This window comes from Rhinopithecus bieti, unplaced genomic scaffold, assembly GCF_001698545.2.
Source record: "Rhinopithecus bieti isolate Rb0 unplaced genomic scaffold, ASM169854v2 scaffold_18746, whole genome shotgun sequence".
Lineage (NCBI taxonomy): Eukaryota > Metazoa > Chordata > Mammalia > Primates > Cercopithecidae > Rhinopithecus > Rhinopithecus bieti.
This window is the reverse complement of record NW_016809365.1, coordinates 897,505-924,310: the sequence shown is the minus strand read 5'-3', so window position 1 is coordinate 924,310 and position 26,806 is coordinate 897,505. Positions and strand designations below refer to the sequence as shown.

General features: G+C 38.3%; 1 protein-coding gene across 4 annotated transcripts in view; it reads right to left on the bottom strand.

Moving 5' to 3' along the window:
• The window catches only part of GCFC2 (GC-rich sequence DNA-binding factor 2), a 57,399-nt gene extending 42,431 nt beyond the window's left edge, over positions 1-14,968 (bottom strand). For 3 of the 4 annotated variants that reach the window (XR_001888619.1, XM_017889209.1, XM_017889206.1), the window contains exons 1-5: positions 14,549-14,968; positions 10,570-10,698; positions 6,600-6,824; positions 5,616-5,713; positions 651-766 (exon numbers count right to left, since the gene is read on the bottom strand). Coding sequence is in view for 3 of the 4 variants with exons in the window: in XM_017889209.1 (XP_017744698.1) it covers positions 651-766; positions 5,616-5,713; positions 6,600-6,824; positions 10,570-10,698; positions 14,549-14,843 (863 nt within the window). In the remaining variant the exon portion in view is untranslated. The remainder of the gene's footprint in view (positions 1-650; positions 767-5,615; positions 5,714-6,599; positions 6,825-10,569; positions 10,699-14,548) is intronic. The other variant, XM_017889208.1, reaches the window with a different exon arrangement.
• Between the last annotated feature and the right edge of the window lie 11,838 nt (positions 14,969-26,806).

Here is a 26,806-nt window from a genome sequence, read left to right as displayed (position 1 = left end):
ACATTATGGTAGTCACCCCTTAATCATGGGTATAAGTTCCAAGACCCCCAGTGAATGCAAATAATATCAAAGCCTATATATGCTGTTTTTTCCCTATACATACATAACTATGATAAAGTTTAATTTATATATTACATACAGTACGCCTGCACTCTGGGGCCATTGTTAAGTAAAATAAGGGTTACCTGAACACAAGCACTGTGATACTGCAATAGTTGATCTGATAACTGAGATGGTTACTACGTGACTAACAGGCTGCTGGCTTACAGAGCAAAGAGATGTTGGACAAAAGGATGATTCTCATCCTGGGCAGGATGAAGCAGGGCAGCTCGAGATGTCATCACACTACTTAGAACAGTATGCAATTTAAAACATATGAATTGTTTATTTCTGGAATTTTCCATTCAATATTTTCGGACTATGGTTTCACCACTGATAACTGAAACCATAGAAGGCAAAAATGCAGATATGGGGGGACTACTGTATACAAAAATGAAATCAATTGTGTTAGTATGATAACACAGGAGATCCTTTTTTCCCCTTATAAGTTTGTTCAATATCAGTACTTAATAATCTAAAAGAATATAGTGCTATATCTCTAGTATTAAATATCTAGGAGAAATGTAAATTTCAAAATAAGTATTGCTCACCTAGTATTTAATTGCTTCTTTATAATTTCTAAATTTACTGGTGTAAATGAAATGGAGGTATCAAATTTCTTCACTTTTGAAGATCCACTGCGATGGGAAAGATCTATGTCTCTTTCCTAAAAAAATAAAATAGATTTTACAAAACCATTTCATTTACCTTCGAAACATTAACAGCATGAAAAGGGACTGGATGATCCAAGGTCTCTTCAAGCTAAAAAATTCCATGTCTTTGTAATTTTCATGGTCCCAATAAAATGTTTTAAATTCAGTTTTAAAATTTAGAAGTTTAAATTCATATTTAAGAAGCAAATTCTAAAATTACATTTTTTAAAAGTTTAGTTTTGAAGCTTAATTTTGGTTATGGTCTAATGTACTCTCAGAAAGTCATCCAGTTCTTTAAGAAACAACAATCCTTCATGAATATTAACTGGCAGAGCAGACAGACCTGTCTGGCTGACCTGACACCTATTTCCGTGATTGAAGTACCTATTTAACTCCAACTCCATTCTAGTCAATGAAAAGTAAATGGAAGTCTGCTGGAGGATATGTACATAAAGTTTTTACTTTTCTTTAAGACATTCTTTTTTTTTTTGAGACGGAGTCTCGCTCTGTCACCCAGGCTGGAGTGCAGTGGCGCGATCTCAGCTCACTGCAAGCTCCGCCTCCCGGGTTCATGCCATTCTCCTGCCTCAGCCTCTCAAGTAGCTGGGACTGGGACTACAGGCGTCCACCACTACGCTTGGCTAATTTTTTGTACTTTTAGTAGAGACGGAGTTTCACCATGTTAGCCAGGATGGTCTCGATCTCCTGACCTCGTGATCTGCCTGCCTCGGCCTCCCACAAAGTGCTGGGATTACAGGCGTGAGCCAACGAGCCTGGCCAAGAAATTCTTATTTGGGTTTTCTGTTCCTTGTAAAGAAATGCACTGCTAACATATATCTTATAAAATGGTATATTTCATATTAGCGTCCTCTGTCTAATCACAGCTTCTCCATGCTTGGAATGTTCAAAAGATGCTGAAGAACCTCTATTTTACACAAAGACACATGAATAAAAGTGACCAGACATTTAGCCAATTTCACTGGCTTAGCTATTCTTTTTATATTTTCCATGAAGCATCATCTTTTGTCCTTTCAATTCTCACCAAGCCTCCCATCCAGCTCTGCACATACCTACAAAATCTCCAAACACTCTTGATATTTTGCAGTCAATGACCCATTCAAATATCACCAGTTCCGAAAAGGCTTTCTCAAACTTCCTCATTTACTTTCCCTCCTATAAAACTTGACCATCCACTTGCTCCTTTGTGCCACCTCAGGACCCTGCACAGAGTTCTGTCACAGAACCTGTAGGATTTCACTATAATTGTTTTGTTTAGTTGTCTTCCTTCCTGCAAAGGTTGTACAACGTTGTAAGTGGCCGTAGCAGGCCAATGGTGACCCCATGAAAACATGTTCACATTCATGTTCATGTTCATTATATGGCAAAAGATGTAATTAAGACTTTGAGATGAGGTGCATGTCCTGGATTATCCCAATGGAGCCTGAATTACATGTTCCATCCTAAGAGACAGGGAATTTTGGGACACAAGAGAAGAAGCAGATGTGAAGATGGAACAAAGAGAGATGAGGCCACAAGCTAAGGCATGCCAACAGCCACCAGAAACTAGAAGATTCAAGGAATGGATTCTCTTCTAAGAGTTTTTGGAAATGGGGGATGCTCTACTGACATTTTGATTTTGGACTTCTGGCCTCCAGATCTGAGAGAGAATAAACTTCTACTGTTTTAAGCCACCAAGACTGCGGTAATTTGTTACGGGAGCCACAGGAAACTAATACGGTGGCAAATGGTAGATTTTCAACAAAGGAATCAGTAAATGTACTCACGTTAGCAATAAAAATGCAAATCAAGTAAGTGTGAGATTCCATTTTCACCAACTATACTTGCACCTGAAGAGGGCAAGATTATAGTAAAATATTCCCTGATATTGGTGACATTACAGATTGAGCTAAGTTTTCTTTAGAAGGCAATAGAGAAAAATACACTAAGTGCCATAAAAACATTCATCTCTTGATTAGTAATACAGTTCTTGGAAATTATTACAAAGGAATAGTTCAAAACATACATCTGAACAAAAGAAAGGAGAGGAGGAAAATAATTAAATATTCACTGATTCTTATTTGTTAATAAAAAAAAAATCAGATTGCAAAGAACCTAAAATGTCCAAAATGAAGAATGGTTAAGAAGATTATGATTCAGTGACTCCAGTGAATATTATGTAGCTAATAAAATCAGTTATTATAACAATGTACAAACAAGAGAAGGTAATTTATAATATGTCAAGCAAGGAAATCAGAATTCAAAATTGTATGCATATTGTGGTTCCTAAACTGTGTGCAAAGGCATCCTAGCAAATTTAAAAGGGTGTAGTGAGACATTTTAAATTTTTTAGGGAAAAACCGTAATACTCAACATCTGTTGGACTACTAGCTTTTAGTTCACAGTTACATTAGAATGTGTTCCATATGGCCAGACATGGTGGCTCACGCCTGTAATCCTAGCACTTTGGGAGGTTGAGGTGAGCAGACTGCCTGAGCTCAGGAGTTTGAGACCAGCCTAGGCAACATGATGAAATCCCATCTCTACTAAAATACAAAAAAATCAGTCAGGCGTGGTGGTGTGTACCTGTAGTCCCAGCTACTCAGGAGGCTGAGGCATGAGAATTGCTTGAACCTGGGAAGTGGAGGTTGCAGTGAGCCGAGATCATGCCACTGTACTCCAGCCTGGGTGACAAGGCGAAACTGTCTCATAAAAAAAAATAAAATAAAACAAAACAGAATGGGTTCCATTCCTTTTGATGAAGTCATATTTGTGGAGCTGGGTTTTGGGACGACGCTATGATAAAAACAAGTATTGTGTGAAGATCAACATGGAAATGAGAGTGAATCCAATCTGATTCCAAGGTTTGAAAAGTCATGCATGCCTAACAGGAACACACATCTCATTAGTAAGGAATTTTGGTTATTTAAAATAAAATAAAATGTTCTGCCTTCAAATTATCTGTATTTTTTTTTCCAAATGGTTAGTTCTTAGGACATAAATTGTATAAAATTCTTTGAACTACTTAATAAATAGCATTGTTTGGTACTTCTTTTGGCTTACGAGTATCATGATAAAATTACCAAGACACTAACGGCTCCATGAATGAGAGTGTTTGGGAACCTCTGATGTATACTATGATTGCAATTCTTGACCTCATAGAGCTTATATTCTGGCAGCAGACCCAGAGCCCAAACCTAGGACTTTTAACCCCAAGTACAGTACATTTGTTAGGTTTCAAAGCTCACTACTTGTTTAAACTTTACATTCATTCATTCATTTTTAGTGACAGGGTCTCACTCTGTTGCCCAGGCTGGAGTGCAGTGGTGTGATCATAGCTCACTGCACCCACAACTCCTGGGCTCAAGTGATCCTCCCAGCTCAGCCTCCCAAGTTGCTGGGACTATAGGCACGCCCCACCAGGCTTGGCTAGTTTTATTTGTTTTTAGTAGAGCTCAGGTCTCACTGTATTGTTCAGGCTGGTCTCAAACTACTGGGCTGAAGTGATCCTCCCTCCTTGGCCTTCCAAAATGCTGGAATAAGAGGTGTGAGCCACTATGCCTGGACAAATCTGGACTTTAGTGTTGTTGTCGTTTTTAGTCTTAAATGAGACAGCGTCTCACTCTGTCACCCAGGCTGAAGCGCAGTGGCGCGATCTTGGCTCACTGCAGCTTTGAGCTCCTGGGCTCAAGCAATCCTCCCACCTCAGCCCCCAAGTAGTTAGGACTACAGGTGTGTGCCACCATGCCTGGCTAATTTTTGTATTTTTTGTAGCAGTAGGGTTTTGTCATGTTGCCCAGGCGAGGCTTGAACTCCTGGACTCAAGTGATCCACCTGACTCAGCCTCTTGGGCTTTGGTTTCTAATATAATTTTTAGCGATTCATAGTGTCCCACCCTACTGTATTGCACCAAGACCCCTATTATTGGATATTTATTTTGTTTACATCTTTTTAAAAATTAAATAAAACACAAAGCTATATTTGTGTATGCAGAAATGTAACACAGTTATGTATCATAATATAGGTATAACGTATTTGTGTATAATATTTACCACAAGGTTCACTATAATAAAAAATTATCTGAGAAATCACATGAGATTTAATATATAAATGATAATACATCTATTCACTAGATTGCTATGAAATCATTAAGATGCAGTAGAAGTAGATACACCATTGCAGTGAGATGTCTGTTATATTGCGAAGTGAAAAAAACAGTTTCCAAAGAGAAAATTGGATATATTTATATTATATAGAACAGGTGTCTAAAAATAAAGTTTGAGGCTTAAACTTTACTTTTAAGCACCTGTCCAATATAAACTGTCAATTATTATAAAATTAAAGATTAAAAAAATAATACCCTCAAGGTATTTATAATCTAGTGGAAAAATAAGATAATATGCTAGTAGGTTGAATGGAGGCCTCCCAAAAGATACATCTATGACTTAATCCCTGGAAAGTGCAAATATGACCTTATTTGGAAAAAGAGTCTTTGTGGTTGTAATTAAGTGAAGGATCTTGGATTATCTGAGTGGGCCCTAAATCCAATGACAAGTATCGCTATGAGAAAAACACACAGCAGAGACATGGAAAAAGCCACGTGAAGACAGAGGCAGAGACAGGAGTTATGTAGTCACAAGCCAAGAAATATCTGGAATGACCAGAAGTTGGAAGAGGCAAGGAAGAATTACCTGCTCCCCACAACCCCCCAGGGCCTTTGGAGGAAGCAAGGTGCTACCAACCCCTTGACTTCAGATTCTGGCCTCTGCCTTGTGACAAACGTCTGTTCTTTTGAGTCACCAAGTTTGTGGTAATTTGTTATAGCAGCCACAGGAATCTAATATACATGGTATAAAGAATGATTACCTCTATGATTTTAACTGCTTTCCTCATTTGTTGTCGTTCCCAAATATCCTGTTTTTCATCTTCCTGACTTTCTTCACTTGTTTCTTCATTTCTACTTACTAGGGGGAAAAAAAGTTCACATGTAAACATTTAATATTTTTCCATTTTAATTGCAGCAGCCAACATTTTTTGACCTTATTCTACACAGGCTTAGCACGACTTTACATGTTATTTATTCTTCACAATAATTCTGGGAAGAAGGCACCATTATTGCCCTCATTTCACAGGTGAGGAAACACAGATATTGGGAGGTTAAATAGCTGTCTGAAGACTATGACGAAGTTGGAAGTTGGATCCTGGGATCTGACTCCAGAACCCGTACTCAAAACACTACAGCCCTATATATTTCTCAGTAAAAAAACTGAGAAAGAATGAAATGTTTGGTTTTCTCATCAAAATCTCTCAATTACTACCTAAGAATCTAAATATTTAAAAGTAAGTTGTAAGGAAGTCTTTTCCTGGAAAAAAAAAAAAAGTTACAAAAAACTTGGTAAAATGCATATATTATAAATGAGAAATGTGAAAACAGTCCTTTAAGGCTTAGCATTGTGGGTAGATGAAATTTTTTATTACAGCAGGGAAGATTTTAATACACGACATCGAAAATCTCTGTAGATGCTTCCATGTCGAAAAAATATATTTATAAAGGTGATGATTGTTTTCAATGTTTTAAAAATAAGATACTGCACATTTTTTTAAACCTGTTAAAAAAGATCAAGAGGGGGTCAGATATTAATAAACATTATTACATACACTCCTTGATAATAACATTTTGATACAGATACATCTTTTAGAGGTCATAATATCATGGACCAAATCAATGTTAAAAACCGTTATCAACACTCTACAATGTGAGACAGCACATTACATTTTTATGGAGATTCTCTCATAATATTATATTCTAATGAAAAATATCCTAATCTTCATATATTGGTATACACATACTTGATTCCTCAGCCATCCTTTGTCTAAATGTTTGAGGTTTTAGGGTAAATGGTATTCTCTTTTCATGGTCATCAGGCTCACTCTCAGGGTCATCTTCACTCTCTTTCTTCATACCAGAGACGGTAGAGGTATGTTCCACATCCAAAGAAATATAGTCATCTTGGGCTCTGGCCAATTCACGTTTTCTGCGGGCTGCCTGAATAAAAGCTGCATCTGGGATCTTAACTGAAGGAAACAAAGAGAAGGACACTAAAAACCAAAGACCAATGTAAGTAAATATTCCTCACATTTAAGAAAAAGAAAAAAGCACCATTTCCCTAAATTATTTGCTATTTTGATATATGAATGTGACTTTAATAAATGGCTCAAAATCTGTATCAGTAAAGGAAGAAAACTTAATAGAGATCAAATACAATTTAGAAAAATCAACCAAATCTAGAAGTATCAGAAAATATACTGAAACCACTTCATTTTATCTTTTAACTCTCTTACTCATCAGGTACTGCTCACTTTGTTGAGGGGTGGCTATTTCTCATTTCTGGAAGCTCTGAGATTGTCAGCACAGGGATGTGGAGGGGGCTGGGTGTGGTGTTCCCCAATCAGTGAGAGCTACAGAAGTTAGAAGGATCAATGACAGACCAGTCTGACTTACCAAGTAAGAGAGATACTACACTACGATGTCCTCCTTCCCTCCTACCCACACTTACAAGAAATCAGAAACATACTACAAACAGTAACAGAGCAAAGCCAAATTAGCCTCTGCCGTTCTATAGTGAGCCGCACGTGAATAAACATGAGACATTAAGAAGTGTAAAGAAAATAATCAGGTTCATTTACCAGGTGAAAAATTTTAAATGACAACAACTCTTAAGAGAGCCTTATTTTTTTCTTCATATTGTACAGCATAAACGTCATTAGCATAAAGTCTTCCAATTTAAAACAAGTTTCTTCATGCATGATCTAAGGTGAAATTTATCTTCATTCTGGAAAAAATGGTTTCTTAAGAAAAATACTACAGTAAAGAAATGGCGAGAGAAATTTTCGCCATTTTAAGCATTTCAAACTACTAAAAAGATGTCAAGCTACTGAGGCTCTAGTGAAATTTTCTAAACTTTCCCACAAGTTGACCCAAATTCCTTGAGAAATAAACAGAAAAATGTCATGTACTTGGAGATGCACAAAAGCTCCAATGTTAGATACAAACAAACAAAAAGAGATATATCACAGACCAATATGCTTGACATCAGCCCTAGGGAAAATTAAAAGTCCTTGAGTAAATCATGAAGCAATAAAGTAATCACTAGAAGTCAATAAATATTCATCAAGAACAAGTAATATAAAATCAGGTTATTTGCTTTTGTATAGATTAGTATTTATAGACTACTGTCAGGGACATGATGAAGGTCATGTCCTCCTCCCAAAGCATTTAAGATTCAAAATCATCACAGCAGGTTATAGTAGCAATTCTCAACCCTGGCTACACATCACAGTCACCTGAGAAGCTTGACATACCCAGGCCTCTACACCAGCAATTCAGATGTTGATCTGAGGCAGAGCTGGGCAAAGTATGTTTTTATAGCTCCCTAGAGGATTTTAATGTGCAGGCAGGGTTAAGATAAGACAGTTAGGTTCAAATACTCAAGTATATGAATATGGACACAGAAATTCTTATTTTGGAAGTGATTTTCCTGAGATGACTTGGTAGGGTTTAATTAGTAAGTCACAAGCAATGGGACACAGTAGTAAGATATTAGTGCTACATAAAGGTAACCGCTCAAGTGAAAATAAAGACGTAAAAGTTCAAGGAAGAATATTGCATCTGTCCTGTTTCTGCATATTCAATACCTAGTTCAAGGGTTCTCACACAGCAGATGCTGAGCAGACAAGGGATGAATCAATAATGTCAGCATATTGTTCAATAATAAACACATCATGTTTTTACAAATTTATAACTTATGAATAATTCTTCACATACATCCTCCTATCTGATATACCATCATCTAGGGCTGAGAGGTAAATTATCATCTTCTATTAATAACAAGCAGTCTCTGCTAGAGGGACTATTTCGAGGCAGATATTCCTTCCGAACACAAATAAATGCTTTTCTTCCACATGCGTGCCCTTAAAATGAACACATTCCTCCATCTTTTCTTCTCTAGCCAGTAAGTCCTTTGAACTTTCAGGTGTTCCTCACAGGACAAGTTTTCAATTTTTAATCAGTGGGGGAGGGGCAATTCACCCTGCTGAACTGTTCTGCACTCCTGTAAGACATTTATCAATCCTTGCCTGTAGGGCACTACGTGCCAGCAACAACTCAACCACTATAATCATTTAAATAATCCCATACATTTTCAAATGCTGCCCTCTCTCCTTAGGTGGGGCCAGTGCTGCCTACACTTCACAACCACTGCCTTATGTTGTTTAATCCACCATCTTTTTTTGTTTTTGAGATGGAGTCTTGCTCTGTCGCCTGGGCTGGAGTGCACTGGCGTGATCTCTGCTCACTGCAACCTCTGCCTCCCAGGTTCGAGCAATTCTTTTGCCTCAGCCCCTTGAATTACAGGTGCGTGCCACAATGCCTGGCTAATTTTTATATTTTTAGTAGAGATGGGGTTTCGCCATTTTGGCCAGGCTGGTCTGGAACTCCCAACCTCAGCTGATCCAGCCGCCTAGGCCTCCCAAAGTGCTGGGATTACAGATGCGAGCCATCGCACCTGGTCTAATCCACCATCTTTTATAGTAGCATTGTTTGGTACAGTAGCCACTAGCCCCATGTGACTATTCAAATACAACTAAAAATTCAATTTCTCAGTCTCACTATAGCCACATTTCAAGAGCTCAATAGCCACTTGTGACCAGTGGCTACCATATGGACAGTGAAGACAGAAAATTTTTCCAAACCACAGAAAATTCTACTGAATAGCACTGTATCTAGAATCTAGACAAGGCTTTACCCGTTTACTAGATTTCAGTTCTTCACACTGGCTTAATCACTTAGTATTTCTGTACCTTGCGTACATGGAGAAGAAACAAAATTACAAGGTTACAGAGCTACTGGTTGTTGTTATTTAATAGGCTAATAAAGAAGCACTTATTACTATATTACAAGCATTATAAAATATATTTTAATAATTTTATTTCACTAAAATGTGTTTCCTTTACAAAGCTATGTATTTTACTTTATTTTCTCAGAAGGGATCTTAGGCTTCTCTAGACTGAAAAAGGACTCCACAGCACAAAACACGTTATAAACCTCTGAAGACGCCAGATAAATATTTTTGACTCTGTGGGCTATAGGGTCTTTGATGAAACTTCTCAACTCTGCTACTGCAGTGCAAAAGCACACACAAATAATAAGTAGCTGAAAGACTGATTGTGTTTTACTAAAATCTTGTTTACAAAAATATGTAGTGGGCCAGATTTGCCACTCCTAAACTAGACTGATCTTTCTAAGACACAAAAACATTCATGTCACCTGTATCAAATTTTCAGTGGTTCCCTAAGCCCTATATCATCTGACTCCAACTTGTCCTTCCTGTTTTCTTCTTTTCCTTAAACTCCCAACCAAATACTTTCAGCCAAACAGAGCTATCTTTAGCTTCCTGCACATATTACATACCTTCCCTAAAGTTTCAGATATGCTACATCCTATACATGAAACATCCTCCCTGACAAATTCATACCATCCTTTAGGTATCAGTATCAATCACCCAGCATAGCACAGTGGTTAAGAAGAATACAGGCTCTAGAACAGACTGGGTTTGAATCCTAGCCCTGCTACTTACAAGCTGTCTGACCTGTGCATGTTAAAATGTAATAAAAATGAGCAGTCAATTCTGGCACTCTGACAATTATCCTTAATGACCTACTTGCCCCATATGTCACCAGAGTTTTTAATATGTTATTAATAACTATATCAAAACACTATATTAAAATAAAATTCTTAACCAAAATCATACAAATTACTAACCTGTTGATGAAAGTTCTTTTTCTCCAAGAGAGCTAGAGCTGTCAGAAGACAAACCCTGATCATCCTTACTTTCTGAGGAGTGATGTATTTCATCCTCTTCATCTGTGGACATATCAAAGACTCTGGATTCTAACAGGACATTAAAAAAAAAATAACAAAAAAGAATCAAAATAATGTAATTAATAATTGAAATTCTGAACAACACATGGCATATGTATAATATGGTGTTTTAATCCTACTCCACATATTAAAGTAGACATATTGATCTTCCTCCAACTTTCTTTCTTAAGCAACTGAATGATCTACTAAGTGTACAAAAACCCTATTTGTATTTGTATTAACTAGGCATCTAATAATATATTTCCAAAAAGATGCAATGAGAAGAGGGAAGGAGGCATTAGAGAAAAAAAAGAGACAAAATTGAAGTAATATTTAGAAAAGTAATGATTGTGAGTAAGTAGAAAAGAAAAATATTTAATGTATACTATGTACTAGGCACGTTAAAACCTGTTTTACATGACTTATTTAATACTTGTAATTCTATAAAGTAAATACTATTTCTGATGAGTTCACTAAGGATTAGGAGGATAAAGAACACCAACTCAGGAAATGGAGAAGTAGGGCTTTCAATCTAATCCCATCCAACTTCAGAATGTAGGCTCTCTTTATAGTATGCCATATTTCAGTGGCTGGTGGCAAGAAATACTGTAATGAGCACTTTGGTCAAAACTAAACCATGGGTCTATCTTTTCAATGCATGATTTGGAAGGTCAAATAGTCTGTTAAATTCAATTAATCTGTTAAACAAAGATAACACCAAGATAAAACCCACAGGGGTGTTGTGAAAATTAAATGAACAAAATAAAGGAATTCTTGACATTACTGACAAGAAAGGGTTTGGTTAATCCACAATAAATTTGCAATCTTTATGAGTAACCTTAAAACATAAGATTACATAGTACTCATTACTTTTAATTTTCTACCTTAGTTAAAAGACCTACATACAGTTCAAAAAAGGCTGGAGTAAAATCAAAATTTAAAACACTTAAAAAAAATAGCTGCAGCTCACATCTTTCTTAGATATTGCCATTTATGATAACCCATACCTGTTTCCAAAGTGGATTAACACCAAAGCAGTGGGTCTCAAAGCATGGTTTATCAATCCCTGGAGGTCCTTGAGACTCTTTCAGAGTCTGTGAAATCAAAACTACTTTCATCACAATAATAACATGTTATTTGTTCTTTTTACCATGTTGACATCTATATAATGAAGTAAAGGCAGTGGTGGGTAAAACTGCTAGATCCTTAGCATAAATGAATCAATTTGTAGTAGCAGTTATGGTATTTTTCACTACCTCACATTGGCAGAAAAAAGCCAGTTGCTCTTAATGAAGTAATTACAAAATTGTTATTTTATTAAATTTTGACCCTTGAGTACACACGTTTAATATTCTTTGTGACAAAATCAAAGTATTCATAAGACACTTTTGCTGCATCTTGAAATGCAATGGCTGCCTTAAGGAAAAGCATTTGTGTGACTGAGTTGCAAGCTGAACTAGACATTGTTTTTAAGAAGCGTCACCATTTTACCCGAATGACTAACAAACTGGTTATTCAGACACGGCTATCTGACAAACATTTTCTCAAACATGAGCCCAGTTGTGCCTATCACTTCCAAAATGAGAGATTTCAAGTGAAAATTGGGATTTTGGAAAACGTATATTCTCTACTGTGAACCTAATGGCTTTCCAATGCTTAGACTGATTAATCAGTGGTAATAGTAACTGAGTTTTTTTGGTATTGTACAATAAAATGCTCCAACATTTGTAAGATCTGCAAACTCATCTAAAGAATACTTTTCAAATAATGCAAGATGTTACCAATCGTTCATGAGTAAAAGATCCAAAGTATAAAACAGAACAGAGTTTTAATGTAAGAGCACCTCAAATTTAATTTAATCATATGGTTTAAGATTCCATTTGGCAACTTTTTTTTTTTTTTTGAGATAGAGTCTCACTTTGTCACCCAGGCTAGAGTGCAGTGGCATAATCTCAGCTCACTGCAACCTCAGCCTCCCAAGTAGCTGGGATTATGGGCACCCGCCACCATGCCCAGCTAATTTTTGTATTTTTAGTAGAGATGGGGTTTCGTCATGTTGGCCAGGCTGGGCTCGAACTCCTGATCTCTTGATACGCCTGCCTGGGACTCCCAAAGTGCTGGGCTTACAGATGTGAGCCACTGCGCCCTGCCCACAACTAACTTTTAAGAAGGGTTAGTCTATTACTTGTTGAGCTTTGTTATACTAAAGCACAACACTCTCAATGATCTAAAAAGGTTATTAAGTACTTGTCTTAATCATGTATCTGTCAGAGGCTGTATTTTCTTCAAATACTTCAACCAAACCAAAATAGCACAACAGATGAAAAGCAGAAACAGCTATGAGAATTCAGCTGTCTTCTATTAATATTTTGCCAGACATTAAAGAGATCTGCAAATTGAAAACAATGCTACTCTTCCTTTTTTTGTGCAATAATTTTCACAAAAATCTTACTTATCCTTACATGTAATAGATTTTTTAAGTGAATTAATAAATTTTAATTGTAGTATGGTAAATACTGATAGGTATAACCTACTGAAGCAAAAGCTCTTTGGAATCCTTAATCATTTCTAACAGTCTAAAGGAGGTCCAAATCCCAAAAAGTTTGAGAAACACTATTCTAGAAGGCAAGAGAAAAGGCAACTCCTTACTTCAACGTTCATCTACAAAGTTTCACCAGAAAACAAATATAAAAGGTCATGAAAACTTTAGACAAATAGAAGGTCACAAGAAAGACCAAGAAATCACGAAGATCACAAACCTGAAGGACACTATATTACCTGAAATAAGACAGGCAGAGAGAGACAAACACCACATGACCTCACATGTGTAATCTAAAAAAGTGGAAATCAGAAGTCACAGAAGCAGAAAGTCGAGTAGTGGTTAGCAGGAACTGGGATTGAGAGTGGTTGGGGAGATACTGGTCAAAGGGCACAACATTTTAATTAGACAAGATGAATCCTATTTTACAACACGGTGACTAAAGTTAATAACGCATTGCATACTTGAAAATTACTAAGAGTAGATATTAAGTGTTCTCACCACAAAAAAAGTAAGTACCTAAGGTAATGCAAATGTTAATTACCTCCATTTAGTCACTGTAGACACATTTCAAACATCATGTTGTATGCCATAAGTATATACAATTTTTACTTCTCAATAAATTAATAAAAATCACTTTAATGAGAATAAAAAATAGTAGGAAGATTCTGGATCTCAAGACTAACCAAAAACCGTATTCCTCATTAAGCTACAATTCAAACTCAGAGCAGCACATTTTATGTAAACAACTTTATGCTGCCTTACATCTGCATTTAAGAACTCAAAGGTACTTCAAAATGACACTATATTTAACACCATTACTGGCACAATCTACAGTGTCATGAATCTCTATCATGCTTCTTTGTGTTGTATATATTATTTTAATAGTTTTGCAAATAACTGGTGAAAAAAGAAAACAAGCAAGGGGGAATGTTCCAAAACCTAGATTCTTGTATTATTCTGGCTAAATGTTTTCAAGAAAGATAAGTTGGGCAAGTGTCTAAAAGGTACATATAACTTCTGCCTACTTAATAGTATCTGAAATTATTGAATTCTGTTGTGACAATTTAGGTTCTTCATAAACTTTGATAACTGTGTTAGTTATAACTGGTGGAGTCATCTGATGGTGAAAACGAAGAGCCTCCCAACTATACAGGATTGTTTTATCTCGCCTAAGGAGTCCAAAAGGTAGATGCAGGCAGCGGGCGAGTGCTCGAGCTGTTTTCTCGCTCACTACCTTCAGGACTTGGTCTTAGCACGGCTGATGGTCGGCAGCAAGTTACAGAACCCCTAGAGAAGGATCCAGAGACCCCGCGGCCCCTTCCCGCCCTGTGCCGTCACCTCCTTTCTTCCCCGCGTCACTCTGGACACCCGAGCCTTCGTTCTCGCGGGGAGCCGCTTCCTTGGCGCGCCGGGAGCTCGCCCAGACCCGGCCCCGGCCACCAGGGCCCCGAACCCGGTGAGGCCGTCCAGCCACCGGCGCGCGGCCTCCTCCAGAGGGCGGCCCTTCTTCCGCAGAACCCGGGGCCGCAACTTCTCTCGGCGCCCCAGGCTCAGCAGGCGACTCCTCAGCGCCATCGCTGTCGCTGGAATCAGCAGCGCGCTGCCGAAAAGTCCTTTTCGGCCTGTGAGCCATGGCCGAGGCCGAAGCTCCCGGAGCCCTATGACCCGGTGAACCCCAGGCCAGAGCTTCAGTACCCGCCCCCAGCGCGCGCTACCGCCTCTCCCGGTCGCCGAGTGCGCGCGCCGGTCCGCCAGCCTTCTACTACCCGCTTCAATGTCTGCGCCTGCGTGCTTTGCCTTCTTGGCTGTGGTTGGCCGAATTCTGTTCTGGGGTCTGGGTCTGGAAAGGCAAAGCGTTGCTTTTTGCCAGTTTAGGTTGCGTGGCCTGACATCTAGAGATTTCCACGGCCTCTCCGGGCTGAGTCCCAGGGAGAGCAGAACTCACGTGCTCTCCTTGTGAATTAGGCTTTATGCTCTCCGTCCTGGACTGGAGCCAGATCCGTTGTCTTTTATTTTCCGGAGAAAGAGCCCCCTCCAACCACGATGTAAAACAAACGAAACCCCAGTAGTGTAACGCTCGGGGTAGGAGGAGATGCCTCTGAGAGAAAAACAGTAAAGCCTGTACATAAAGAATGCATACAGACTAGCAAAAATCAAACGACTACTCTCAGGCAGCAGGACTTCAAGAGAAGTCCTGGTTAAATGCTTTCACCCTTAAGGAAAGTATCTAAAAACAAAAAAAAAGGCTATTGTCTGAGGCAAATTTTTACTATATTCATTAAGCTCTGTCTACAGAAAGGAAGCCTGCACCATGAATTTTGAGTGGTTGATCCTTTTGGTAAAACCTATTGTTATTTGGGTGCCTCTGACTGTCTACATCTAGAGTAATTCATCCAGTTCATTTAATTCATCTTGCTGCAGTTAGTTCCGTGCTCAACGACGTTTCTGCCTCTGCTTTAGAGAACAAGACTTTCCAAGGGCTTCACAGAAGTGGATATTTTAAGGGATTAAATTTCCAGACTCTCAGCTTTGTTAAAAGAAAACCTTAAACAAATTAAACAGAGTTTAATTGAGCAAATCACACTCCCCCTAAACCAGAATAGGTTCAGAGAGGCTTTAAGCGTAGCCAGCCACCTAGTGGAAGATTTATGGATGGAAAAACGAAAGTGAGGTACAGAAACTAAAGTATGTCTTAAAGGCCTCAAAGTACTTCCTTATATCGAATCCTCGTGGAGAACATTAACATAACAGATGTGATCCCAAATTTTGGGACAGTTCTCAACTGAATTTAGAAAGTTTAGTTTGCCCGCGCGCTGCGCGTGGCTCAAGCCTGTAATCCCAGCACTTTTGGAGCCAACGCGCGGGCGGAATCAACCCGAGGTCAGGAGAGCGAGACCATCCCTGGCTAACACCGGTGGAAACCCCCATCTCTACTAAAAAAAAAAATACAAAAAACATAGCCGGCAAGGTGCGGGCCGCCTGGTAGTCCCAGCTACCGGGAGGCCTAGGCACGGACAAGGCGTAAACCCAGGAGGCGGAGCTGAGTGGCTGAGATCTGCGGCCACTGCACTCCCAACCTGGCGGCAGACGAGACTGCGTCTCAAGAAATAAAAAAAAAAAAAAAAAAAAAAAAAAAAAAAAAGAAAAGTTTAGTTTGCCAAGGTTAATGACACACGCCCGTGACACAGCCTCAGGAAGTCCTGATGACATGTGACCAAGGTAGTCGAGGCACCGCTTGGTTTTATACATTTTAGGGAGACATGAGACATCAATCAATATATGTAAGATGTACACTGGTTCCGTCCAGAAAGGTGGGGACAACTTAAAGCAGGGAGGGGGCTTCCAGGTCACAGGAAGGTGAGAGACAAATAGTTGTATTACTTTGAGTTTCTGATAAGCCTTTCCAAAGAAGACAATCAGAATATGCATCTATCTCAGTGAGCAGAGGGATGACTTTGAATAGATTGAGTGGCAGGTTTTGCCCTGAGCAGTTCCCAGCTTTATTTTTCCCTTTAGCTTTGTAATTTGGGGGCCCCAAAATTTTACTTTCACAATAGGTAGACAAGATTGAAAACCTAAATTAGGTTAACTAGGTCAGTCTTGCCCAATCCCAGCAGCCATACTTAAACCACTGATACACTGCTGAGTGTTCAAACTGTGTTCAAATGAGGCAAACACCAACTGGTAACCAATCCAACCGTTTCTGTACCTCACTTTCGATTTCTGTACATCAATTCCACACCTCCCCCCAGTTTTTTTTTTTTTTTTTTTTTTTTTTTTTGGTCTACAAAGTTGTTCTGACCACTAGGCATCCCTGGAGTATCTCTGAATCTGCTGTGATTCTGGAGGCTACCCAATTCACGAATCTTTCATTGCTCAATTAAACTCCTTTAAATTTAATTCAGCTGAAGTTTTTCTTTTAGCAGAAGTAAAGTACAGAAACAGCCAGATTGGTTACAGCTTAGCGTTTGCCTTATTTGAACATGATTTGAACAGCTAGCCAGCTTTGATTTGCTAAAACTCAGTGTTTGGCACAAGAGTAGGTTGCAGTCTGTTTACTGCATCTAGTTAGGTTCTAGTTCACTAGGTAGGGAGAAACCTTTAGGCTGAACTTAGAATGTATAAGGAGGTAGCTTTAGGCTAAACTTAACAGCTTCCATATGCATTCTTGCTAAAACTGGTTTGGCTGAGAACCACTGTATTCATGCTGCCTTGACAAATATTAGTGTTCTTTTCTTCTTCCAAAGGAGAGGCATAATTCTGTGTCCCTCCTGAATATACTAAAGTACATGCCATGTGTAAAAATCTCTGCAGCATCCGACATTTTGTTGTCTAGATGACAAATGACTAACTAATGTTTTCATTACAATCCTCTTGCAAACCAGGCAGTTTCCAATGTTTTGCTTTCAACAAAATGGGAAGACCAAATCCAATGGTCAGTCGACCATTCAAACTAATTTTTGATGATTAATTAATGTGATTTTTGCATACAATTCAGGAATTCTGAAAATGACTGATATTGAAAAGACATACTTTTCGTAGGTAGAGAGTTTTCTCAGTGCTTACATAATATAAAATTAAAATATAACAGCATAATTGACAATAGTAACTATTCTAGCAATAAGTAATATCTATCTATGGATGCATGAACTAATATGGGAGGAGCTATATTTGTCATTAAGAGATGTATTTTCCTTCTCTTTCTTTCTTCTTTCTTTCTCTCTCTCTCTCTCTCTTTCTTTATGTTTCTTTCTTTTTTGACAGATTCTTGCTCTGTTGCCCAGGCTGGAGTGTAGTGGCATGATGTCTGCTCACTGCAACCTCTGCCTCCCAGTTCAAGCGATTCTTCTGTCAGCCTCACAAGTAGCAGAGATTACAGGTGTGCACCACCACGCCCAGCTAATTTTTTGTAGATTTTTTAGTAGATATGGGGTTTCACCACGTTGGCCAGGCTGGTCTTGAACTCCTGCCCTCAAATTATCTGCCCACCTCAGCTTCCCATACTGCTGGGATTATAGACATGAGCCACTGCACCCAGCCAAGACATGCATTTTCAACAAATATTATCTTTGCTTAAAAAACTGTGATGTATTTATATTGTGTTAAGTGTATACTATTGTTGAAACCACCAGTTAAAGGCTACCAGGAGAATACCAAGTCAAACAAAGTTAGGTTTATTTAGCTTGCCCCAGCAGAGGAAAGCACAGACCAAGGAAACCGTGGTGTATTGGTAAGAGGGAGTTGAATGGAGTTTCTTCCAAGATTTGGGCTTGTGCTAGATTTTAAGGAGAGCAAAGGGAAGCAGGGCCAGATTTGTATTATATAATGTCAAGAAGCTAGATAGTTTAACAATTAGGTACCTCAGTAATCCTGTTAAAGAAGTAGGAGGAACAGAAGGAGGAAGTGGAGTTTGGATGTCATTAGTATAAAGTAGCAATCACTTCAAAATACTTCTCAGAGCTGCAGTATGGTCTTGACTTCCAGCAGAGCTAATTTCTCATTAATAATTGTAAAGATAACTTAATCCAGAACATACATAATTATACATTACATATACATTTTTATGGAAAAATGTAGATTGATTAATGAAGAACTTTCAAGTGTAAGCTGATTTCTATCATTTGATCAATGAAAGACTTTCAAGTATAAACTATATTTCAGTAGGTAAAATGTTGTAGGGAATAGAACTATGAATTCAAGGAGAAAAAGCAATGATGCAAATGGTTTGTACATTTATTAAGTGAGATACTGAGTATTAAATAGGTTCAATGTTTAGGTTACGTTATATACATTTAAATGAGTAATATAATTTTTATAAATGTAAGTCCCAACATGTACAGTACACCAGAAATTGCATTCTTTGCAAACGTCAAAACTTAGAGATATCCACCTAAAATAGTGCTGAGATAATAAATTTTTAAAAAATCCCTAAAAGAGCATGCATTCATACAGGTATGAAACCACTATCACAGATGACCATTGCCATATCAATCTTCTTTATACTGACTATGGACGCTCCAGTTGCTCAAAAACATTTCTTGCTTGGGCAGTCTCATAGGAATAGTATTTTAATAATTGGTTGGAGGACTTAGAATATATAAGGAAGCAGCTTTAGGCTAAACTTAATTTAGATAGAGTCATAGGTAAAATGGGCATTGTAGTATGTTTTTGGGGATATACTCCACCAATAAGCCAATTTTCTTCCAGAAATTTCTCATCTATTAGGTTTCTGTAGCTACGTTCACCTCCTGGGACATGGCTAACAGGGTCAAAAGAGCTATCAGAACCATGGTAGACCAATTAGAGCCTTTCCTTAGGAATGTCTGAGCTGTGAAATACTCTTTAGTGGTGAGCTGGAGTCAGCTCCTGTGGACTCTGGACGGCTGGTTGCAAAATATTCAGAAATTGTAGGAACCAGTTGTTTAACGCAGTCATTATTAAACATTAAATTGTATAAATTTACTACTTAAAAGATATTATGAATAAAAGTAATAAATCCTCAAAACTCAACACTTCCTTTTACTACTAACTCTTACTGTTATCTGTGCCATTGAGGTTTATGTCTACTGTATCTGCATGATAGAAATACTATATAATGTTGAGCTACTGCACACCTGTTACCAACTCCATGTTTAGTGGTGTCATATTTGCAGCTTGAAATCAGTCATAATGGGAGTACTTATACCATATAAATTGGGAGACCTTACAAGTCTGGGTGTTTCTCCCAGATATCCAGTCATTAAACATTTACCATCATATCACTGACTATATTTCACCAAAGGAATAGAGAAGAAGCAAAGTTTCTCTGATTGATCTTGCCCCAGAATTCTTTTTCCTTGGCTTTTCTTTTTTCTTGGCTTTTTCTTTTTTCTTGACTTTTCTCAATAAACTGAAACCCATTGATGTAAATTTGGGAAATTATATGATATAGTATTATCAGTTAGTCACAATTTATTAATGTCTTATTATAAAGAGAGGCTTCTCTTTTTAAATCCAGGTAAAGTTAGAGAGCTACTTGATTTTTTTGTTTTAGAAAATTGGCAAATGGTGTGAAAAGGATATTTCTGGAGAATAGAGATACTCGTGGTATCTGAAAGAACAGTTTCCTATCATGGACCAAGTGCTCCTTGTAGTTAGAACAAACTTTAAAGATTGGGGATGGAGAAGTGGGTTCCATTCGATTCAGTGCTTTTCAGATGCCATCTTTCCATGCAGAATTCCCAAGTTCTGCCATGGATACTGTTCTATTCTCCCTTAGCAGAGGAGGACATCTTTCCAAATTACACTATACATCTGCAGTTAGTGCTAAACCAAACAGGAGACTATAATTTTTAGTTTATTTTATTTTATGGACAGAGTCTCGCTCTGCCACCCAGTGCCATGATGTGAATACAGCTCACTGCGACCTTGACCTACTGGACTCAGTGATCCTCCCACCTTAGCCTCCTGAGGATCGGGGACTACACTCATGTACCCCCATGTCCAGCTAAGACTAGCATTTTGAAACAGGAGAATGAGGAAGATGATCATGACTGTAATTGGAGAGAAATTGAGTGTTCCATTATGCACTTTTAAGGAAACACATTAATATACTGTACAATTCAATCAGCATTTATTATACACCTACTAGCACGGGCACCATGTTAAGCCCTAGACTAGTGCTCATAAAATCTTATGTTCTTCAAAGCACGTGGAAATAGTTTGGACATATGTATACCGATTGAGCTGCTCTGTGTAGGAATCAAGAGTCTTCATCTCTAGCATGCTCCCAGGTGAAGGCAAGGATGCTTGTCTGAGGATCACTCTAAATAGCAAGGTCCTAGAGCAGATACTAAGAAGTATTAATCACCCTCAAGAAGTCTTAAAAAATTGTCCAAATAACTTAATCATTGATGAACTTCATATCAGATTGTAACAGCATGTAAACGTTAGATACCTCAAAATTTAGAAACCTAAACAGCCCCCCGAAAGGAAAACTAAGAATCTATTCACAGTGAGTAAGGTTAAGTGTAGAAGTTATTCACCATAAGGGGATCTCTGTCTGCACCTCCTCAAAAAGGGTTATCTGCCAGCTTCCAAAATCATTTTAGGTGTTTGTTGCAATTGGAAAGGTGGTCAGCAGGACAGAATTCACTCCCAGTGTTGTTTAAAAGGGAGCAGTTTACTTAAGGACAGTCTAAGTGTGGTGTTGTTGTTCTAGAAGGCCCTTTCTCTTCAAAAGTCACTGACTCACAAACTATGTTAAACCAAAATGTGTAAACGCCAGGCAGAGTTTACTGTTCTCAACCGAGTTCAGAGCCATCTGCTAATGTGGACTCATTGTTTACTTCACCATTTGAAAAGACACTGCCTCCCCAGACAGAGCCCTTCTTTTACTCATTTTGATATCCTGTACCTAGTGTAGTGTTTAGTGCACAGCTGACATGAACACAATGAACTAAATGGTTGGATGAGGCAATTCTGAAACATTTGTGTTCACTCACAAAAATAAAACTGGAAAACAAGTCACTCTAACTTGTTAAGTGCAAACATGTTAAGAGATAGGTAATATATGATGGAGATAGAAAATACTCTGCTATTTAAAACAAATCAAATATTTGTTCTAAGGGAAAGAAGTGAGAAAAGTGATTTTCTCTGGGTGTTGCCTGGGTGGGAGAGGATGAAATAAAGATAACTTGTTTAATAAAGGGGGAGGAATCCTGAGTTCTCTCCTGTGTCCCCAGGGAAAGCAGTGAGATGACTCTGAGGGATAGTTGCCCGATTTAGAAAAAATATAGAGTACCTGGTAAAATTTGAATTTCAGATAAAACAGGAATAGCTTTTTAGTATAAATATATACTATATAATATTTGGGATATGCATGCATGGTAGATTTTGGAACTCTAGCCTAGGGTAAAGAGAAGTGTGAAGAATTTCAAAGGGTGGAGACAAACTTCAGAATCTGAGGTGGAGGGTGGAGGACAGTGGTAGTTCTGGAATCTGAGAGAAATGAGGGTCAGTGAGAAGTTCCCAGTTACACGGGAGAATGGGATGAAGTGCTTTTAAGATACAGTGAAGTTTTCTTCCAAGGATTTAGCAAAACTTTGCTCCAAATACAATTTTTTTTTTTTTTTTTTTTTTTGAGACAGAGTCTCAGTCTGTCGCCCAGGCTGGGGTGCAGTGGCACGATCTCAGCTCACTGCCACCTCTGCCTCCTAGGTTCAAATGATTCTCCTGCCTCAGCCTNCCTCATCAACGCAGCCGTCAGGAAGCTGGACTACACCTATCTCATCAACATCTTGAAGGACATGAAGCAGAACAGGGTCCCAGTGAATGAAGTGGTCATCCGCCAGCTGGAGTTTGCAGCCCAGTACCCTCCCACCTTTGACCGGGTTTGTGCCCCAAGCTCAAGCTCATCAGCTCCTTCACCATTTCTAACCGCCCCCACCACCCAACCCTGGTTCTGGCCCTTGGGATTGTGTTCTCATGCTTGAAACTGTCCAGCAGCTTCTTTTTTTTTGAGACGGAGTCTCAGTCTGTCGCCCAGGCTGGGGTGCAGTGGCACGATCTCAGCTCACTGCCACCTCTGCCTCCTAGGTTCAAATGATTCTCCTGCCTCAGCCTCCTGATTAGCTTGGGATTACAGGTGTCTGCCATCACACTCAGCTAATTTTTGTATCTTCAGTAGAGACGGGGTTTCACCATGTTGGCCAGGATGGTCTCAAACTCCTGACCTCAGGTGATCTGCCTGCCTTGGCCTCCCAAAGTGCTGGGATTATAGGCATGAGCCACCGCACCCAGCCTCCAAATACAGTCTTCACATTGCTGTTGAGATTGAAGGAGTTGGCAGCTGAGGTCAGGTGGTAGATGAGGAAGAACTGGTGGCTCCACGATTCTGAGCTGAGGGTGTCAGAGGAGATGGAGTGGATGATAGGAGAGAAGCAGGTTACTGGGCATGCTGGCTTAGGAGTGGGTTTGAGATAGCCCCTTTTCCCAAATGTACCCAAGAAGGTGCAACTTTAAAGGAGAAGATGCTCCGGGAGTTACCTGTGGGCACAGGAAAAGGGCAAAGAGCAAAACTGTATTTCTCCAAACAGCTTTTCCAGATACCCATATTTACCACTGCCTTATATAATTTCTTGTTTTCATGAATACTAGGATATTCACCACCACCCTTCATCAAGCAGGTAGAGATAATGCCATATCTTTTTATTTGTCCTACACTGTACTTATTTATAATATTAGCTTATTAATTAATTGGTTGATCATTATGAGAGTTTATATTATTCCCCTTTTATGTCGTTTAGAATTGCAGAGGTTAACAATGGGAAAAATTGGCATATAAAACATTTCCAACTTCTGGAAATCAATGTCATATTTATCCAAACAGACTCTTTTCTCCCTAAAGTGAAGTGACATTTTATTTAGCTTGTCTTGCCATTTAATGGTGGATTCTGAGCTCCCTCTAGTGAGAAATGTGCTCCTTATAAAAGGATTGTATCAAATAATCTCATGGAAATTGCCTCCTTGCTTATTATAGAGCTGAGCAATGAATATATTTTCATTTTAAGCCAGGCTCTTCAAAACTTTCTTAGAGGACAAAATTTCGGGAAGTCATGTTTATAAGCCATTTTTTAAATTAAAAAATTACTATGGAAACACATTCATACAAATATGAAACTAATTGTGCTTTCACTTCTTCAGCGTCTATTTTTTTAAGCACTTACTATGATAGGAGCCCTGCACTGGGACCAGAAGGTCACGAAACACATGGGATCCTGTTCCAAAGGTCAGGTGTGAGGAACCATATTAGCCCGAGGATCTGGTTTATTGGAAATACTTAATGATATCCTGTAATTCCAAGTATTGAGAATTTTCTCAATTTTAGATCCTACTTTTCAGAATGAATAGATGTCTTTGAGCTGTCACTCTTATGTGCCTGAACTAATCTATTGATTAACTGTCAGATACCCCAAGGACCACCAGAAAAACCTATTGATAAGCAAAGTCAAGTTTATAAGATTAACTACAGTAAGAAAGAACACCACCTTGACAGAATCGTATAAGTATCTGAAAATGAAAGAATAAGGAAGGGTATTTACAGAGTTTTAGGGCCTGGGCTGGGCGATTTAAAAAAAAATTTTTGTTGTTGTTGTAAGCACACTTAATGTGAGGTCTATCCTCTTAACACATTTTCAAGTGTAAGATACAATATTGCCAACCATAAGGACAATGTTGTACAGCAGGTCTGTAGAACTTATTTATCTTGTACAATTGATACTTTTATACCAGTTGATTAGTGATTTGTCATTTTCCTCTTTCCCCAGCCCCTAGAAACCACAATTCCACTCTCTGATTTTATGAGTCTGAATATTTTAGATACCTCATATAAGTGGACTCACACAGTGTTTTTCCTTCTTGGTGGCTTATTTCACTTAGCATAATGTCCTCAAGGTTAATTCATGTTATTGCATATTGCAGGATTTCTTTATTTTTTAAGGATGAATAATATTCCCTCCTCTCCATACAACACATTTCCTTTATCCATTCATCCTTCAATTGACAAAACAGTACTGCTGCTATGGAAAACAATATGAAGATTCCTCAAAAAGTTAAAAGTAGAGCTACCATGTGATCCAGCAGTATCATTTCTGGGCATTTATTCAACAGAATTGAAATCAGGACTTCTAAAAGATAATCACACTCCAGTGTTCACTGCTGCACTACTCACAATAACTAAGATGGCATGGATGATTTTCAGTTAGGTCTTGGAAGGAGGTCAAGGTGAAAGGATTCATGTGAAATAAATCATACTGTGCTAACCCACCACAAGCTATTTATGCAATGGAGATCGAGTTAAGGTCAATATACATGGCAATTTATAGGCATTAAGAGGAAACAATGTCAAAGAAGGTCAATTTAGAAGGTGATTATGAGTGCCTTTCTTCATTTTAAATCCCTCGCCTTTGAGATCTAGGAAGAATTCTAGAGTTTTCCTTCTATTCCAACCAGTCAGCTTTCTAACAAATTCAAGCTTCTTTTCAGTGCCTCCACTCGGGTTTCTCATTCGAGGCATTGAATGAAAAACCTTTCACTCAATATGAAACGTAACACACATACAGAAAATGCACAAAACAAAATGTACAGTTCAAGAACTTACCATAAAGCAAATCCCTCCTAAAGCAAATCCCTCCACAGCCACCAATGAAGTTAAGAAATAGAAGACTGCTAGCATCCCAGCAGTCTCTTTTGTTCCCCTTTTCAATCATTTCACCCTCCCTGTCCCCAGAAGTAATCATTGTTCTGACTTTTACAGTAATTACTTCCTTGCTTTTAAAAAAATATGGTTTTACTGCAAGCACACATACTCAAACACTATGATGTAGTTTTGTCTGTTTTTGAACTTTTGAAATCATACTATCTGTATTGTTTTGTGCTTGGCTTTTTTTGGCTTAATATATGTTTGTATTATAATTCCACATTGTTCTTCTGTGTAATTGTAGTCTATTATTATTGCTGTGTAATAGTCCATTGTATGGGTATGCCACAGCTGATCTATCCTAATACTGTTGACATTTGGTTATTTTTTTTTTTCAGATGGAGTCTTGCTCTGTTGCCCAGATTGGAGTGCAGTGGCACGATCTCAGCTCACTGCAACCTCTGCCTCCCAGGGTTCAAGCGATTCTCCTGTCTCAGCATCCTGAATAGCTGGGATTAGGTGTATGCCACCACGCCTGGCTAATTTTCATATTTTTAGTAGAGATGGGGTTTCACCATATTGGTCAGGCTGGTCTCGAACTCCTGACCTCAGGAGATCCACCAGCCTCAGCCTTCCAAAGTGCTGGGATTACAGGTGTGAGCCACCGTGCCCAGCTGACATTTGGTTATTTTGATTTTTTTGTTACATTACAAAAAATGTTATTAAAACACTTGGGAAACAAGTGTCTCTTTGGGTCATGTGTACTCAATTCGGTTGTGTATAAACCTAAGAATGGAATTATTGGGTCATAGGGTATGCATATCTTCAACTTCACTGGAAAATATCAGTTTCCAAAGTAGTAATTGCCTAAATTTACATTCTCATCAGCAGTGTATTAAAGTTTCCATGGCTCCTAATACTTGCTAACACTTGGTATTTTCAGTTGTCTTTGTTTTAGCCATCTGGGTGTATGTCCTTATTCGTTGAATATGAATTTCCTTGATTACTAATGAGGATAAACCCTTTTTCATTACATATATATGAATACACATATACATAAATATACACAGTATACATACTGTATATGTGTATATGAAAACACATACATGTACATAAATATATATGTATATATACTGTACGTAGTAGGCTATCTGGAGTTCTTCTTTTCTGAATTGCCTGTTCAATTCTCTTGCTCATTTTTCTATTGAGTTGTCTGTTTTTTCTTAATGGTGCATAGCTCTCCTGTATGTATTTTGTATTTAACTGATAGCTGTTTTGCAAATATATCCTCTCAGTTTGTGGTTTGCCTTTTCACTCTGTTAATGATTGTTTTTCGTAAAGAGAAATTCTTAAATTTTTAATGCTAATATAATAACATCTATTTAACCTTTCCTTTACCATTTGTGCTTTATGTGTCC